This window comes from Neopsephotus bourkii, unplaced genomic scaffold, assembly GCF_033783945.1.
Source record: "Neopsephotus bourkii isolate Nb327-2 ecotype Australia unplaced genomic scaffold, CSIRO-AGI_Nbou_v1 NB_39, whole genome shotgun sequence".
Lineage (NCBI taxonomy): Eukaryota > Metazoa > Chordata > Aves > Psittaciformes > Psittacidae > Neopsephotus > Neopsephotus bourkii.
Genome location: NW_026900556.1, coordinates 1,301,071 through 1,320,308, shown reverse-complemented (window position 1 = coordinate 1,320,308; position 19,238 = coordinate 1,301,071). Strand labels below are relative to the sequence as shown.

Here is a 19,238-nt window from a genome sequence, read left to right as displayed (position 1 = left end):
GGGAACACCTTGAGGAATAGCTGGTGTTTCTGGCAATGTGAGATTTTTGCTTCTGGGAAAAGCAAGTATAGATGAAGGAGCTCTGCAGTTACACACTGTAATGAAAAGGATGAAAACTGAATGAAGTCACCCTTTCAACCACTTAATACTATGGAATGTTAAAGGACCAGCAAACCAGCCTTAGGATACCAAATCCTTGACTCCTCATCAATACAGTAACTGCACTGCATGAAACTAAGCAAATCTGGGGGTTTCTACCTAAAGTGACCATCAAATACAGGAGTTATGCTTATGTCCAAGGCGGAGCTTCAGCACACCAGCAAGAGCCAACCAGCACAAACACTCACAGAAGAGATTAAGCTATGGCAAAGGCCAGCAGGAAACAGCCTTTAGGTTTAATGTTTGGGGATATTTCGGAATCACACCCCTTGCTGCACCAGATTCTGGCTCCTGTTCCAGTGGCTGCACAAGTTCCAACCACACATCACAAGGTCTTGCTAATGAAGTAAATACACTGCAAGTAATAGTGCCCATAACCAAGAGGTCAGCGGGTTTCTCCTCTCTCTGAAGCAGCCGCTGACGCACCCGGGAGCAGGTCTGTGCTCCAAGAGAGGAACTGAAGTTCTCCCTCACTGCTCAGCTGGAATTAAACTGCATTAACACATTCAAAGTAGGTACAAATGTTAGTATGTCAGCTTGGTGTACCTATTAACATCACTGAAGTGTTTAATAACGCACTGTCATTAAGTACAACTAGGTGCAGCCTTGTGTTCGGTCATTTTGGACCTCTCTGGACAGGAGTGCAAAAATCAAATGGAATCATCTGACAAAACTTAAACTCAGAGAAGGGTTATCTGAACAGTGGTCGTGAAATAAAACCACCAGCTCTCAGGCTCAGTGCACCCAGATCAAGTCCTGGAGCTCTTTGAGCAGTATGCAGGTCTTCCCATCACAGGCCTCCACCGTGCCCAGTGCTGCACCACCACTGACAAAGGAAGGAAAAACCTGGTTTTATCCTTGAAAGCAAACGCACCTCCGAAGCCCTTGGAAGTCTGCCTCAAGTCAAATGGTGAGAACAAAGGTGAATTTTCACTTCTGGTTTTGAACATGCCAGAAGTTTTATACTCCCTTTGCTGGACGCTCATGGAGAGATTAGACCAAGCAACCCCTACATGCTCTTCAGTTCCAAGGGTTGCCTCTGTGACAGGTCAGGAAGGTCAGGTCTCCAAGACTGGAAGTTCAGCTGGGCAGCTAGCCAGGCATTCCACACACACCTCCATAAGGATGGCTGGGAAAACAAACCTCAACAAGATAAGCTCTGCATTACAGCCGTTATCTGTGCGCTCACTCATGTATTTCAGTTGGAACCTTTGCCCCTCAATTCCCTGTTCTGGGACATCCAGCCATAGATTTTGCTCCCTACATTCCCCAAAGCAAAGCAGTCCATGGGAAGTGTGCCAGAATGGCATCTAAACCCCTTTGGTAGCACCAGGGAGGTGAGAGGTTGTATTCTGGGTTTTACAAGGCTGCTCAGCAGAAAATGGGTTGATAAATGACCATGAGGATCAGTATTAGGGAAAAGCCACCTTTCCTCCTCCTCTGCAGGTGTTTCACTGTAACAACCACACATACATCACTCTCTATACTGTCAAGCAGTGGGAGTCCCATTCCCATTCCAAAGGAACCCATGAGAATAAAACAATCACTTCACCTCCTGCCCTGCCCATCACTTTAAGGGGACACGCTTTAGAAGACAAGTGACTGGTACATGAACATTTTTAGAAAGCTCACACAAAAACAAGTCTTTATTCTTTGTGGCAGAAAATAAATACAGGTGCATATTTCATCTGCTTTTCTATAAAAGCACTCCTACAAAATCACTCAACTGCCAACACAGTACAACCTTTTTGGCTTTTAAAATGCAAGTATTATACAGTCACTTCATTTTCTTATCTTTTAAAGCACTTGTAGCAAGCAGCTTTGGGAGAGGAATGCTTAATTTAGAAGCCAAATTCTTGCCTCAAGTGTTTTGGGGGTTGTTTTCCATCATGTATATAGTGCAACTAACCTAAAAGCAACTAATAGGTTCTCTGGAAAATGTTTCTTCCCCTCCCACCTCCCTACCCTCCCCCAGAAATAAAACCCTCCAAAGAAAAATGCTCTTAAAAACTGTTCTACCTTGATACTTAAAACCAAGAGAAAACAAGAAGTGGCTCAATAGAAATATTAAGGTAAGTATGACGCTTCACAGCTCGGTATCTGCTTCCAGTTTGGCCCAGTTTGGGGTTTATTCTATCTCTTTAGAGAAAGAAGCATTAATCATCCAGTCCTATATTTCTGAAGAGGTAAGACATGGACTCCCCGTTATGGATCCTGCGAATGGCTTCCGAGAGGATCATGCTGATATCCACAGTCTTGATTTTAGGGCACTGGAGTTTCTGTATTTCATGTGGGATTGTGTTTGTAACAACCACCTACAGAAAGAAAACAATCAGAAGGATGTAGCTCTTTTCCACCTCCTGTATTAAAGCTGTGGAAGGGAACGTCCACCCACCATATCCTGTGAAGCCACCCCTTACATTACTGTCAGGGTTAAAACCTTAGGAAGAGCCATGCATTGCCACAGGGTTGCATGTATCCATGGATACTAATGGGACTGTCCTTCCTTCTCTTCATTCACTCGGCAATGAAGGTCCAAAGGAAGGAAAGAAAATATCCCCCAGACCAAAGGGAACGAAGACCACCAGCACAGGCAGTCCCTCATCTCACAACTTCCCTACCTTCCTGTCACTATACTTTCAGGATGTGTAGATGCTAATACTGTAGCATACAATTCCACAGTCACAAAGCCCAAATCCAGGAACCTTACATTTAAATTCTTCACACCACTGTATTTTAACAGTCAAGTCAGGAGAAAGCTTTTTGCTTATAAACCCCCAACCCATCTGATGGGAAGTTCAGAATCCATGATCCATGCTTACCTCATCAATTGCAGATTCCTCTATGAGCCTGGGAGCATCTGAAGATAAGAGGCCGTGTGTAGCCATTACAAAGATCTTGTAAGCCCCTCGCTCCTTGAGGGTCTCAGCTGCAGCCAGGAAGCTGTCAACATCATCTATGATGTCATCCTGGCAAGAGGAGATCAAGTCAGTGAAGATCCACCAGCAACACACCCAAAACAACATTACACCTTGAACAAGCCAATGCAAAATGGACATTTTTATCGATGCAGTTATTCAGACACCTGAGCTGGATGGTAAGAGTGAAAGAGCAAAAAAAGGAGAGCATCCAAAGGTACTGTAGCATCAAGGGGCAGACGGATTGCTCCATGAAGAGGGAAAAGCCAAAACAACTGACATTCAGTCAAAAACCAAACTAACAGAAGTAGTGCAGAGATTACACTCTGCTTTAGAGAAACCATAAGGCAGGCTGCATCATCACCAGCATTTCTAAACTCACAGGATAGAAACATGGTGATTCTCCCCTAACCAGCTGTGTTGAGCTCCCCACCTTCAGGCAACCACTGGAACAGAATTTTAGCTGCCTCTTCACAGAAACAAGGTCCAAATGCTGCTTTTCAACACAGATCTCTTCATAGCTCACATGGCCAAGTTCAGCCAGAGTGCAGAACCTCACTTGGTAAACAGCGCAGTACCAGTAGTCCACCATTCACCTAACTTTAGTTGCTGACACAGCACAGTATCTACTTGATTTCTGCAACTTGCACATGTTTAATGTAATTTAGCAGACGTGATGGCATCTTACTTACCACGATGATGGCTATTCTTCCTCCTACATCTCCAACAACTGTGATGGGTGGTTTTTCCTTAGGAATCAGCACTGATCAAGAGCAAGGTTTTTTAGAGGGGTAGAAAGGAGAAAGAGAGACAAAGTTTACAGAATTTACTTCAAGTGTCTGCTTTGCATAGATCACCATTGTTATAGAGAGAAATGAAGCAACAACTCTTTCAACCATCACACAGTTACTGGGGAAAACCAGCAGGATTTTAATACAAAATAATACTTTGGCTAAGCTTAAGAAAATAACTACATTCATTTACACCCAAATTCTTAACAAAGTCAATTAATTCTTCATTTTAGTCCAGAGAATAGAGTGGTTTGCAAACACAACCAGTTCAACCACCCTACTGAGGTCCAAGCTGTATTTATGCAATGAAGCTGGGCTCCTGCAGCTATAGGTAACATCCACATTCAGCAAGGTCACTGTGTGAAGGGCTGTGACATTATACAGCTACACAAAAAACCAGTGCCAACTCATCTTATTAGCTCTGTATCCCAGAAAAATTCCAATGGGAAAGTAAATGGCAAAAAAAGTGAGGCCTCTCTGCCAGGGGTTCTGACTGCCTGTAATGACACAGCCCCATCTACACAGACCTACCTATACAGCCTAGCACTAAAAACATGTAAAAAGCATCAAAAAGGAATCTTTTTCTCCTATTAGTATGAAAAAAACCTCTCTTTTTTGCCCCTAAAAACAGCCCATCACTGCCAGCCCCATTCCCAAACCCACAGAAAACACCACCACCACACACAAACTTACTTACTGGGTATCTCCAGACTGGGATGAATAGCAGCTATGTTTTTGGCTGTAGGTGGTGAGTGGCGACCATCCACCATGTCAGACTCTGCATCCTGAGCCTCCCCGTGAATCACTGCAATTCCCAACCGTAAGCGCTCAGCAAAGGACTGGGCCCTGTAGGGAAAGGGTTAAAAACAACAGAAATTCATTACATCTCAGTAATTCATATTTGTACAATCCTAATCTATTCCCATTTTATTCCTAACGTTTCAGAGGAAAAACTGAATGATCCTAGAAGTTTAGGAAAATGGATAGAAGAAACCACTGGCCCCTTAGAATCTTGATTTCATCAGGCTGTGAAAGTCAGAATAACCCTGAAGTAGCCACACAGTGGATTTTAAGCAACAGGATAAATGCTACAAGTCACATCATTCTGATTCTTCCCTTCTGTTTTGCCCAACAGTCACAAAACTATTTCCTGGCCTTCAGCATTCCTAAGATCCCATGATTTAGGATCTTGCAGCTAACAGTAACCAAAACCAACGTGGATACCTGGATTGGCTATATTTAATAGGAAAATATACATATATTTACATGAAAACAGAAAACAAGTGTTCACCGATTTATTTTTAGCAAGATGTGCACTAAATAAAGGCAATAGCCCTGACACAACCCCGTACACCCTACAGAAAAGGGAATCCAGACAATCATTTTGCCTGACAAACCACACTTCAAAGTCACAGCCTGGATTTTTACTGATTTACATAAAGCTCCTTCACTGTGCAGTTTCTTTAACTAAAATTAGGAATTTATGTATAGAACTGTGAGGTCAGATGGGGAAGTGTGGACAGCAGACACAGGAAAACAGGAATTTCGCAGACACTGTATCCCAGAACCTGGAAGCAGCAATTCAAAAGTAACAGATTCATCCTACCTTACCTTGCACATCCCAGAAGTCCATATCTAGCCTAAGCCAGTCATCCAGACTCCTGGGCAAAGTGGGCCTCATTCAGGGTGAGCCACTTTGTTCTCCCATTAGCATCTAATAGCCTGAATCAGCTTCTTTGCACTTAAGCCCTGCTTCACTACCCAAACAACTCAAAAGTCCAGAGAATAATGTGCCCATCGTGACTACTCAGTGACTTCAAACTAAAGAATCTTCTGCCCTGTGGTCAGCACACAGTTAGGATAGTTTCTGCAAGCAGTTAATTTCAGATAACCCCAAACATTTTGGGTTAAGTCTTCGAAGGCTTAATCCTATCAACAAAACCATAATAACTACTTTAAAATGTAATATTTAATTGAATGAAGTTCAAAGAAACAGTAAAATGATTTATTCATTTTCCAGTGAGCTCAGAAACCACAGAAACATTCTGACTTCACCGAGGAGAGGTTCTCTTACACAAGTTGGCATTCATCTGACAAGTGTTTTCCTTGATTAGGCTGAAACATTCCATCAGCCTTTTCCAAACATTATGTACCTCTTCAAACACTGCTCTTAAATGCTCACATGTGGACATGAAGAAGCTGAACAATACAGCTCTGGGATCCCCTCCTACCCAAACAGGTTACGTGTGCAACTTATCTGTCTGATCAGCTAAAGGAAAATACAGACTATTTGCTGGCATGCACAGTTACTTGACAAGCATGAAATGTTCCAACAAGAGGCAATACTGGCACCAAGTGAAAGAAACAAAGACAAGCAAATGTAAAGTAACTGGCCAAAACAAAAGAAATCACATAAAAAGTACTGCTGGAAAACAAATGTGACCAAAGTTGTTCCCTTCACTATACTGCCACAAATAAAGGTATGCCTGATTTGCTATATAAAACAACAGAAATCTTTCTTACAAGGAGTATCATGACCCATCTAAATAACTTTTCAAGAAAGTCCTGGGTTCTTACCACAGCAAATAAAGTATCTCAGAAACCACCACCCAACTCTTCCACCCCCTGCTGAGAGTGGTGTCATTCCACAGAGTTCAGTCAATCAAAGAGCTTCATGGATAAAAAACAGCCAACAACGACTTCACAATCAAAATCATCTCAACCATCAAATCTTGTTCCACCACGCTGGGTAAAAGCCATCTGTATTTAGGATCTGATCAACCATGTTCTAGGTTATGACCATGCTTAGCAATTACTTTGGATTAATGGTGTTACACTTCCAGCCATTTTTCATCCAGAGCAGGAAATTTATGATGTAAATGCACACAAATCTAATATGATTAAAAACTTTCATTAGCCTAAGCACTGCATTGATTCACCTCATCCTTTTGTTTGGCTTTTTTACTCTCCTTAGATTTATTCTAATTACAGTGATGATGTAAAAACTGCTCATCTTACAAAGGAGAATTAGGAGGGATTTGAAGCCAGCATCTTCTAATTATGGGATCTCTGTCCTTCATTAGATTCTAAGCACAAAATCACGATCGAGATTTCCTGCTCTAACACAAGAGAGCAGATCTTACCCACCTCTTTGCAGACGCAGGTGATTTGGCCACAATTACAGCATTCCTGTAGTCTGGTATCTGTAGTAAATAACAGATAGCAATGTCTACTTCATATCTTTAGACAAATTTAAACTCAGTAAGAATCAAGAGAACTTTATTTTGCCAGAAGAATTTTAAGCATCGAAAGCAACCTCAAGAATCCATGGTACATGATCAGAGTTCAGAGCTCAGCAAAACCAGGTATTTAGAAAATTCAGGTATTAAAAACTGTACCTTTCATAAACATATTATGGATGACATAAAATTATCTGCTTTAGAACATCAGGGCTACATGGACAAATGTTAAAAGAAACAGGAAACCATCAAAATTAAAGTTTCCTGTTCAACTTGTCTTGTGAGTGCACATGGCAGTTTAACCACTTGAGAATACAGCGTTTCATCTATTTCCTATTGGTTTTCAGAGCACACCAAAAAGCAACACCTCTCCATCACATCAGACTCCTTATACAGAGCATCAAAAGGGGTAAAAGTTCTACATTCACTGCACTCACCCTGGTGTCACTGTCTAAGATTGCTGTAAACCATCTTCTATGCAGATCAGCACTAGAGGATGCTGCTGTGAATGCTGACAGCAGCAAAGGGGTAAGACTAAGTGTGGGTTTTATTTTGAGGTCTCATGGGTTATGTAGTCAGCCTTCGTAAGCAAGATCTACTCCAAAGTTTGCTGCCCCTCCCCTGCCCCAGCATTCCCATACTGGCTTCTCACTCCTGATTCCCCCTCTATATTTAGGCAGTATTTTAGTCCCAATGTCTCAAAAGTTTCTTATCCTCTCTCTGTTTTCCCTGCAAACAGTAACTCCACATGAGACTTGTCTTTCCCCATCCATAACTTCCGAGCATTCCAATACTTGTGCTTCCAGCCCTCCTTTCCAACAGCAATATATGCTCCCTTTTACATCTCATCTTACCCTCTTCCTTGCAAACTCAGCATTTACCTTCACTGTTCTCTGGGACAATCCATCTCTCACAGAGAACCTGTCTAACCTTCTATCAGCAGTAGCCCACAGCCACCCTCAGCTGCAACAATAAAGTCCTACAGAGCAAATCCCCTCCTCATGATGCCAGTGTTAAGGGACAGAAGACTCTTTACTAAATACCTGCAAACTGATCTGTCACAGCTGTAATTGCACAAATTTGGGGAGTGAAACCCTGACACGCAGTTCATTGCCTTGCTGTTAGATCTCAAGTACCAGTTCCAGAGCACAGAAATACCTGTTGATTTGGGGTTATTTTTCAAACACAAGCAAAGTAATCCTTCCACAATCTAATCCTCAACAAACCACACTGACTGTGTGCTTCCGAAATCTTTCTACCTGAAACAGGCATGGTAAAGAAAAAATGAAGTTCTGAATCTGAGCATGGGTCTAAGCAACTGAAAACAAGAGCTTTTCTAAGGACGTGTCAGGAAACATTAATAATCCACAGTGCTACTAACTCCACCTATAATACTGGGAATTCAGCATGTTCTCTCCTTTACAGACACTTAGTTATACAAGAGGCTACAAAGATTAACGTGATGGAAGGTATGGACAAGGCAGGGCCTGTCACTTGACATAATAAAGGCTTTGATCTTGTTCAGACATCACTGCCTCATTTTTCCCCTGCCAAATTATCAAATTTGTTCTCAGCTCTTTAAAGATGAAGTCAGAAAACCAGAAATGTCACTCAAAAGTTAGTGAAGACATCAACAACTCCTTGTAACAAAGAGCTACATCACTCTGAGATTAACATGTACCCGTAGCAAAGAGAGAAGACACCAAGTGTCAAGCACTTGGTAAGCACACAATGGAAAGTAACTATTATTTTTGTACCACTGGATGGTCTTCACACGAGAACACTAAGTAATTATCTTCACACCTACCCATAAATACCCCACAGGGACAACTACAAGCCCTCAATCTCTTAACTCTCAGTTAAATGCCTTTTAAGTGACCTGTGTTCTTATCAAGCTGGACTCCATTTCATAGTGCTCAATATATCCCATGCCAACTCCCATTTGAAACATTCTTCATACTTCAGCACTCACAATGTCAGATTATGCAGCAAGCTGCTGCCACTGTGAATCTGAGCTGAAACCTGAATTCCTCCTGAGCAGCACTGGATGAAACATCTGAGGAAAGACACTATGTGTGACGTGGCTTGTGAAGACTCTTAACCATACAAATCCCACCTGACCAGCTACATTCAGTCAACTCAAGCTTGAGCAAGTGCTCTCATGGACGTGCAGGGGAATGAAGAAATTAGAAACTTCAAGTGTCTTTCAAGACCTCTCTACACATACTCCAGCAGATCTCTACAAGTGTTCATTTCTTCACAGACTGCACAGCAGTGCCAGACTCAAAGCTGTAACAATTCTTTGTAAAGCAGCTCATGTACCAAAATGTGCTTCAAGGCTAACCCAGAACAATGCTCTTGTCAGCAACCATAACCCCCATACATTCAATATAAAGGCAAAACTTGTCTTGTTTCTGCATACTTGGTTTTCCATGCTTTTTCCTTTTTTTTTTTAACTTACAAAGTGTTTTCAACATTCAATACTTCCCTCCTGGTATATAAGGTGAATGAATGTGGCAAAGCCAGAGCTTGGAGCTTTGTCATCTAGTTCTAGTTCTATAATCCTCTTGGACTCTATTGCTAAATGAAATGATGACAGATTACCAAATGGCAACTGATTCCCCAAACGTAACATAACTCATGTTATGTTTGTCATAACAAAATCATGTTGCTTTGTTGTTTTGTTTCCTTTAAATTGAGGCATTTATATCTCTGTGAAAATAAACTTGACTCAGAAGTAAGAGTGAGCAAAACCTTTTCTCTCATTAGGAAAAAACCATTTTCTTCATTCCATATTATCATTAGTCAGAGGCATTACCCCATCTCACACCTACAGTTATCATTTGCACACCTACAATTATCATTTGCACAATTTTTATAGATATGAATCTACCGGTAGCACTTCTCAAAGCACTTATAAAAATAAGATGGGAAAATGGATGCACAGAACATTCGAAGTTAAGCTCAAGTCAAGACACACTGAACAAACAGCAGGTGAGGATTTCCACACAAGAAGTCATCTGTTCCTGCTTTCAGAGGAGGATCGACAGGCTCTCTCAGTTTACAACTTCACTTCCAAAGTGTTTTCATAACACGATATAAATTACACCTACACAAGCAGTCCATCCTATAGATGTCAAAACTGGAAATAGGAAAAGAAGAGGATATCAAAAGCAAGAAAATCCTCCTTTTTTTTTCAATACTGGTTAGGGGAATATATCTAAGAAGACAGAGCAGCAGCACTGCATGGATAAAACACCAGCTCTTCATGAAAGCAAAAGTTAAGCCTGTGGGGAAGAAAAGTACTAACTGCCCAACACCACTCCCTTCCCCCTCCAAAACCCCATCTGAGGAGTTAAGTTACTTCAGAAGAGTTTGTTTCAGAAGCCTTGAGACATGACAAAGCATCATTCAAAAAAAGTAAGTGTAACAGCAGGGCTTCCTCACCTCTTCCTGTATGTACTGCAGTAAAAATGGAGATGCTCTCAGGTTATCAACTGGAATATTGAAGAAGCCCTGTATTTCCTTCTGGTGTAGATCCATGGTAATAAGATGAGTTAGTCCTTTAAAAAAGATACATAAGTAAAACGACATATGGAGAAACACATCAAGAAAAGTAAGAGACAATGACCACACTCTATTTCACTACTAAGTTTCACTGAAGTTTGGCCAAACCAAAAACTTTAAGATGCATTAGCACAAGAATACTACACTCAGAACGCTTCATAATTGACTCAGCAGTGCCACACTGCGGCAGGGAAGATCCTTCTCCATTCTACGTGCCACAGTGAAAGCACGAAGGAGATAAATTGTTCTGTGCCACACAAGACCCACAACTAATACTCAAGTTCTGAACTCCTGAAAAGTGGGCCCAAATCCTAATGATCAAAACACTTCTCTCAAAATAAGAAGCCAGATCACACTGTGTTCACTGGTTTTTCCCAGGGATAGGAGCAAAAGGAAAGGAGCAGAAGTACTGAAGGCTGTGAAAATGAAAACTCAAACTCCCACCGCATGTCAAATGTAAAGGACAAAGTGCATTCACCCAACAAGTAAAAAACAGGGCAGCAATGACAAGGCACAACTGCTTCAGAGTGTCAGAAAGGCAAGGAGCAGTATTCTGAGAGAGACATCACTGCCCAGAGCAGCAGCGTCCAGTTGCCTCACCCTGCCAGCTCAGGAGGACACAATGTAAAAGGGCTGTTACAAGTTTGGGGTTTTTCCATGAACTCATTCAGAAACATTTCTAATGGCATTCTCCTTCCTATGTGGGTTTTAACACACAACAAAACTCAGGAGCCCAACTTGTACACAGACATCTCTAAACCTGAAAACAGACAGCAAGAGCCCCCATTGCCCGGATTATTTCAGAAGAGCTGCACTCTTACCAGCTTTGCACATCATGGAGGCCAGTAACTTAGAGACAATGGAGCCCCTTTTCCTCATCTTGCACTGTTTGCTGTACGGGAAGTAAGGAATCACTCCAATAATGCTTTTGGCACAGGAGGTTTTACAAGCGTACACCATGATTAGGAGTTCCATGATTGTAGTGTTCACATCCCTGGAACAAGAAGCATCCAGTTCTGTATTTTGTGCGTAAGAATCCTCTTTTTAACACAGTATTTATACCTGCTCCAGGGCAGTAAAGAGTACTGTGACTGAGTGATCTGCACTAAGAATCCAGCTGTGCCCCCCAGGATAGACAGTGCCCTGGAGACAGCATTTGAATCCTTCACTAGAATTAGACCTCAGCATTTTTTTTTTTTCACTTAGCTATTTTGAGCTGAATTAGATGAGAGTATTTCAGCAGTTTTTGTTATACCATGCTGCTGTAACAAAGCAGCCCATAATTCATCGCCAACATCTCTTTCTGTCATGCACAAAATAATAGAGATGTATTTTTTTTTAATACAGATAAGCTTTTTAAGCTTCAGACTTTACAACAGGTTCCTCTATTGTTCAAGCCAACAGCAGGCTAAATATTTAACAATTCCCATCTATTTTTTCCCTATATGATAGGTTTATCTTTTTAGATGAGAACTGGTCATCAACTAAGAGACCTCCTGTTTCTGTTACCATTAAAACAAGTCTCACCATTTGTAAAGTTCTTTTCTGAATCACAGGACACTGCCTAGGAAACGCTCCTCCAAATTTAGACCTTTATAATGGTGCTAGAGACAGGTAACTGGGAAGGGAATAATTTTAAAAGAATAACATAAGCAAAAGAATGTGTTTGGCAAAAGAATGCAGAGTCCCAGGGGAAAGTTTCATTGACATACTCAATGAATAGTTTCATATTCAATGAACTCATATTCAACTGAAAATCAAAACAACATCTTATCATAGAATCATAGAACGGTTTGGGTTGGAAAGGACCTTAAGATCATCCAGTTCCAACCCTCCTGGCATGGGCAGGGATGCCTCATACTAGACCATGTCACCCAAGGCTCTGTCCACCCCGGCCTTGAACACTGCCAGGGATGGAGCACTCGCCACTTCTCTGGGCAACCTGTGCCAGCGCCTCACCACACTCACAGTAAGGAACTTCTTCCTTGTATCTAACCTGAACTTCCCGTGTTTCAATTTGAACCCGTTACCCTTGTTATCCGTTTCCCCTACCTCTGATGAAGAGTCCCTGAAGTCTTCTTTGTGCACATATCAAAAATCAAAACAGCAACAAAACCAAAAAGAGAAGCCTCTATGTAGTTAACCTAAGCTTATTATACTGTATTTTATACATAAAACAAGAAGAAAAAATAAAATAGAAGCATTCCTATGGACATTCAAAATGTCAGCACAATGTCTTTAAACAGTTACTCACTTTGAAACTGTTTGGATGATGAATACATCCTTTCCTCTCACAGACTCCTGGATCTGCACCCTTGTTTCTGCCAAGAAGAGAAACATATTGTATTTTCAATAGCAAAACCCAACAACAGTGTAAGGAACAGGTAACCAACACATGCACATCAGAGGTAGGTAGGTTTCTAGTTTTGCCAATTAAATGCTCACCTCTGTTTGGCTCTTGATAAACCTGAACCTTCCCCATCTCAACTCCTAAGCGCCTGCAGGAGCAGAAGAAAGAAAGTAGATGTCAATGGGAAAATGAAGAGCAAAACAAAGCCTATACAATGTGACAGTCATTGAAAAGGCTGTATTTCACAGGAGAAAAGCAAAGTCAGAAAATCCCAAAGCATAAACCCAGTAATTACAGTGGAAAACTCTCAACAAAGCATCTAGTTTCCAGAATCTGCACCCCAGGCTCAGCTAAACTCATTTCAAGTCAGGCTGGGAAGAACAAGCAGAGTAACACTTGATTACTAAATCATGTAACAATTTCTAACATGTATCTCTATATACATTCCACGGATGTTGACAAAAACATACATATATATACACAGCAGCATTACATGCGCAATGCTTAGAAGACCTCTTTTAAACCATTCCTCTCTATAGAAAGAATGTCAGTGGAGACTGAATAGGAAATACTGGCGAGCACCATTCCGTGGTGTCTAATGTCTGCTGTATTTATTCCACTTCAGTATTAGCACAGACCCTCATCGCTAAAGAAATGAGAGACCAGAGTGTGCTGTGTACTTATACCCAAGTCCTTGCCACATGTAACTCAAGATGCTTTGCACTCTCTGTTCTCCTCCTGTCTGTACCTAACCTCAGCTCTGTAAGCCTCAGGAAGAAGCCAATCCCCTGCAGTACACCTGGTCATGCTGTGCAACCCAATACCTCCACAGTAGCGTGATAAAAATGTTCTTAAGTCATTAAAGTTCTCCTGAAAGTATTTCTGCATTTAAAGCTAAATTAACGTTTCCATCTAAAATACCGTGAGTGGGATAGATGCAGCTTTGCTAAGAAATATCCTGTTACAAGAAGGGTAGGATAAAAGCTTGTACCGTGATTCAGGGTCATCAAACATTCATTTTTCCACCTGCTCTCTGTAACATACTGCAGCAAATCACAACCTGCCACCTAACAATTTAAACACAAGTTGTTTTCTTTGTTATTGATCTGTTGAAATAAACTGTGCAATACAGCACACTCCATGTCCTTGCAAACCATGGTGGGTTTCCCATATAGCTTCCCTTAAAATAAGAAATCTGTCTGAAGTAAAATAAGCCCCAACACAGTAACACCAAGATCCTGAGTGGCCCTGCAGGAGGTTCTACTTACTCAGCAATCCTCTTGGACAGTTCCATGCATGACGAATTGGAATTAGCTGAAAACAGCACCAGTCCACCCTTGGTTACATTCATAATGGCCCCAATTTCAGTTGATGGCACACAAAACATCAAACCTAAGTTGTTTTTCCGCTTCTAGAAGACTGCAAGAGATCAAAGGTCTGTTAAAGCCACAATATTAAAAACAAAAAACAGATTTTCCCTGTTTAGAAAGTGAAGAGTTTTCCACAAGCCTGTATTTTTCCAGCATACTCAGTATTTGTTATCAACATTAGTACCACAAATGTATCCTTCAGAACATTCCTGACCTAGCTCAGCACACCCAACATAGGGCACAAAGGGGCCTTCAGCCCATCCTGCTTTCCTTCTCCTGCCCCCAGGCTCCACACCCTCCAACAGAACGCTTCCCCTGTGGTCTCCAAACATCCCCCAAGACAACTTCCTAACTTAAATGTTCTCCTCAGGCTATCATCAGTAACACAGATTCTCTTTTCCATCAGCTTGTCCAGCTCATTTTCCTGAACTGAGGAACATTTATTGACTTTTGCAAAATCACAAAGAGGTGGAATTCAGCTACAGCCCATGGGTCCTGGCTCTGCCCAGAAGAGTCTATTTCCACAGCTGTGTATCTTTCCATCACACTGCAACAAATTATAAACTTACAAGAAGGATGAAATGTAAGGAAGAGTTCAATAAAGCTGATAGCTGTAAATAATGACCTCTTGCACAATGCAGCCACTTGGTGAAGCAGTTCTTGTCATTCTTTGGTACTAATATCACTCCTGTGGAAACAGGAGAAAAATATCAAGAGGAAATCTATACAGTCTTTATGGGGTTTTTTGCAAACAAGGGTACAAAGCACAAAGCACTACTCCTGCCAAGGCTTTGATGGGATTCCATCTTCACATGTTTCACTCTTTCTTTGTAGCATCACATTTCCAGTACTAATTCTACTGTAACATTCTATTCATATAAAGAAAAAAGAAGCAATCACATTGGCCAGCAGCTGCTGATAGAGCAAAGTAGCATTCAACTCAAAACTGCTACACACAAAAGGCTACCACACTCCATGTCTGCTGTATAAATAGTCCAACCCTTCAGCAGCCATTTCAGCATTATGAAGGGGACTGAAAATACCATATACAAGTGGCATAATTCAAAGCAAAAAAACCCAGAGCTTAGGATAAATCAGTAACTTCTTTGCTGGTAAACATCTCCCTGCTAAGAAACTCAATGTTACAACCTGATGGTGTATCAACCGTAACCAGTACTATTAAGTACTCAAAACCAGCATCTAAAAGGAAAGTAAGCTTCCATACTCATAGGAACAGCTGGCTTGCTCCATAACCTCTTTCAGCCCAGCTTTCCACCCTTGCCCACTTTGACCTCATCACAGAAACTGTATTAAGAGCCCAAGTCAGGGATTTCCTGACTCTCTTCATGAAGAGGCTGTGCTATGCTCAACTGCTGTGGATGAAACCTGCCTTGCGATCAAAACCTCCAACATGTGTAGAGCATGAGCATAAACTCTGGCAACAGAATTTGAATGCCTGGATGTTTCAACTCTGCTAGAACCTGATGGGCCCTAAAGAAAGACCCTGCCCCTTTCAGACTTTGCTTTTAGACAAGAATACTGGAAAAACAATAATCCTAGAAGGCAGTACAGTCACAGACATCCAGTCTAAACCCAACCATATCCCCCCCAAACTAAGCACCCCTCAATTCAAGGAGAAACCTATTGCTTAGCTAGTGTTTCTTGCTTTGTTCGGTTGCTCACTCCCTGTAGCTCCCAGCTGGTAACTAATGGTCATTATCCATCAAATAGTCATAAGGGTGTTAAGACCCAAAGTGAGCACATACTAGGCCCCAGAAGGACACCTGAACGCATCCTGCTTGCTCAATTAGATGGTAACAATGCAGAGACAACTGCCAATGTTACTAACAGTAGTCACAGTGTGTTTTGAAGGCACAGCTTCCTTCCAATTGTGTTACCTTCTTTACTCTCTCTTAAGAAGAGTTAGGAGTGAAAGAGCTGAAAGACAAGAGCTGTTGGTTCTTGGTTATCGTTCAGGGTGCATTTTACATCACAGGAAGATACTGACATACTCACAAGCAACACTGAACAGAGCTCTTCACATAACCATAGGCCAAGGGGTGTCTTGAAGATGTATTTCAGCAGCAACAAGTGGGCTATAGTGTGTGTGGAGGGAAGGAAGCTGTGTTTATAGAGTTAATACTGATGGAGCAACCCTGAAACAGGTGTTGGGAGAGGAAGCTCACAGAACTTTATTAGGTGTGTAAGAACATGACTCCACAAGGGTACATGAGACCAGGGCTCTCAGCTTGAGGTGGACAAAGCTTTCAAGCCTCCATCAGATGCAGGAGCACACATACATCACAGAGTAGGCTGCAGCCCACAGACTCCTGCCCTTTCCTTTGGGCTATACACAGTTAACACAGACAGACCATGATGGTAACAATTACAGGGTACACATCACCGGGTTTACACTGAGGATGCCCACACAGAAAGCAACAAGAGGCAGGAATAACCATGGTACTAAGGAATTGATGCCCACGGCCTGGAAGGAAACTGAACCCTCTCATCCATCTCCCCACAAGAGGTCCCAGAAGGACCTCCCACACTAACCTGCTCCCCTGGGCTAAACACAGAGGGATGACCCCTCCACCCCACACCTCCGTACAAGCCCTTCAACTCCAGAAGAGATACGCATACCCCGGGGTACCTGAGGATCCCTCCCCTCCTCATGGGAGAGGCCTGGGCACACCGCTCCTTTCACCTGCAGGCAGCCCCCCGCAGCCCGGGACAGGTTCCTCCCTACCCATACGGTCCCCGAGAGGAAGGCGACGAAGCCGCCGTTCCTCAGGCGGCTCAACCCTGCGTTGAGAGATGGGGGAGAGAGCGCTGGGGAAGGAGGATGTCCTGCCGCTCACACAGCCGGCTGAAGTGGGCTGAGCGGGCGGGCGTGCCCCCTTGCTGAAGGCCTTACCTGCCGGCTCCGGCCCCCCGGCCCCGGGAGAAGGCAGCCCCGGCCGGAGGGGAGGGGAAAGGGGGGGGCACAGGCAGAGGCAGCAGCGTAGCCCAGCGCCTCCAGTCGTCCGCTTGCAAGATGGCGGCGCCGCGTGAGGGAGGGCGGAGGGCGCGCGAGGGGCGGGAACCAGCCGACGCCCTCCTCGCCTCCCCCCCGGTTCCCGCCACCGCTGAGGGGAGCAGCGGCCGCCGCCATCTTGCCTCCGCGATGGAGATAACGGGGGGACCTCGTTACTAATGGCGCATTTGAGCGTTTCTTCCAAATAAAGGGCGAGAGCGATGGGTGGGTAACGTGCTGAGTCCATACAGCATAAAGCAGCGATGTCCGGGAGGTTGTGGAGATCCCATGCTTGTATCTCCGTCAGGGATGGTCGGCCATGGGCTGCTCGGCACCAGCACCACAGTGGCGGGTCCTCGGCATCCCTGCAGGCACCGGGTAGTGGTTGGGCTTTGCCATCAGGTCCAGCTGTGTTTGCAGGGAGGGAAGCTGTTCTGCAAAGTAAATTAGGCAAGAAACGATCAGTACTGTAAAGAACATCTGTGTTTTGGCCCATTGGAATTGCAGCCATCCTTGAGACACACACAGGTTACACTGAATGAAGATGCAGTTAACATGGTCAAGCAGCAAGGCACTGATTTTAGCCAGCCCTTTTAAAAGCACAGCTTTCTCACAGGGCAGCACCCATGATGAAGTTCAAGTCATTGCACACAGGAGGATAAAGCTTTTCCACCCAAATCCCAGTGCTGAAATAAACCCCCGAGCACCACATTTAGTGACTAACTGGGTAGCTGGAAGCTCTTCTAAATCCCACTTTTCAGTATGGCCATAGAAGAGCATTTTATGGATCCAAATATTAGCATGAAGGTACAAATCATTCCATGATGGGGTACTTTCTTTCATCACAAGTAACAATTCAACATCATCATTGCTAGGCTGGAGGGTGCATTGGAGCAGGGCTTTGAGCAGGGCTGGAACAAGATAACCTTTAGGTGCTTTCCAGCCCTAATTCCTCTATGGCAGTGGGACCTCGACACGCTTGTGAGCTGGGCTGATGCCAGCCTTATGGGGTTTAACCATGCCAAGTGCAAGGTCCTACACCTGGGTCGGGGCAATCCCAGGCACAGCTACAGGCTGGGCAGAGAAGAGATTCAGAGCAGCCCTGTGGAGGAGGACTTGGGGGTGCTGGTTGATGAGAAAATGAACATGAGCCAGATTCAGTGTGCACTTGCAGCCCAGAAACCAACCGTATCCTGGGCTGCATCAAAAGGAGCATGACCAGCAGGTCAAAGGAGGTGATCCTGCCCCTTTATTCTGCTCTCGTGAGACCTCACCTGGAGCATTGTGTGCAGTTCTGGTGTCCTCAACATAAAAAGGACATGGATCTGTTGGAACAAGTCCAGAGGAGGCCATGAGGATGCTCAGGGGCTGGAGCACCTCCTGTATGGAGACAGGCTGAGAAAGTTGGGGCTGTTCAGCCTGGAGAAGAGAAGGCTGCGTGGAGACCTCAGAGCAGCTTCCAGTATCTGAAGGGGGCTATAGGGATGCTGGGGAGGGACTCTTCATTAGGGACTGTAGTGACAGGACAAGGGGTAATGGGTTAAAACTGAAACAGGGGAAGAGATTGGATATAAGGAGGAAGTTCCTTACTGTGAGGGTGGTGAGGCACTGGAATGGGTTGCCCAGGGAAGCTGTGAATGCTCCATCCCTGGCGGTGTTCAAGGCCAGGTTGGACAGAGCCTTGGGTGCCATGGTTTAGTGTGAGGTGTCCCTGCCCATGGCAGGGGGGTTGGAACTGGATGACCTTAAGGTCCTTTCCAACCCTACCTATTCTATGATTCTCTATGATTTGAGCACCCAGCAGATGCTTCTGTCTGTGCTGCCCTTACCA

At 43.5% G+C, this 19,238-nt stretch overlaps 2 protein-coding genes across 3 annotated transcripts in view; both read right to left on the bottom strand.

Moving 5' to 3' along the window:
• Positions 1-19,238, bottom strand: part of LLGL1 (LLGL scribble cell polarity complex component 1) — a 363,828-nt gene that overhangs the window by 281,927 nt on the left and 62,663 nt on the right. The gene's annotated exons all lie outside the window — the stretch shown is intronic.
• PRPSAP2 (phosphoribosyl pyrophosphate synthetase associated protein 2) lies at positions 1,788-17,508 on the bottom strand. 2 transcript variants are annotated; one of them, XM_061346712.1, is made up of 12 exons: positions 17,309-17,508; positions 15,020-15,082; positions 14,293-14,443; positions 13,120-13,172; positions 12,929-12,995; positions 11,496-11,668; positions 10,555-10,670; positions 7,016-7,071; positions 4,566-4,714; positions 3,770-3,840; positions 2,982-3,128; positions 1,788-2,474 (listed from the first exon to the last, which is right to left on the bottom strand). In XM_061346712.1, the coding sequence occupies exons 3-12, from the start codon at positions 14,409-14,411 to the stop codon at positions 2,316-2,318; spliced, it is 1,110 nt and encodes a 369-aa protein (XP_061202696.1). In that variant the 5' UTR covers positions 14,412-14,443; positions 15,020-15,082; positions 17,309-17,508; the 3' UTR covers positions 1,788-2,315. The 2 variants fall into 2 exon arrangements, with proteins under 2 accessions (XP_061202696.1, XP_061202706.1); XM_061346722.1 differs by lacking the exon at positions 15,020-15,082 and having other exon boundaries at positions 17,309-17,507.

What these genes read in the sequence shown, in the direction of transcription:
- PRPSAP2 (XM_061346712.1), bottom strand. Translation starts at nt 14,411, where the DNA reads ATGTTTTGTGTGCCATCAACTGAAATTGGGGCCATTATGAATGTAACC. An exon ending in CTGTCCAAGAGGATTGCTGA is followed by an intron (nt 13,173 to 14,292) that starts GTAAGTAGAACC and finishes CTGCTCCTGCAG; the next exon opens with GCGCTTAGGAGTTGAGATGG. An exon ending in GAAGAATAGCCATCATCGTG is followed by an intron (nt 3,129 to 3,769) that starts GTAAGTAAGATG and finishes TCCTCTTGCCAG; the next exon opens with GATGACATCATAGATGATGT.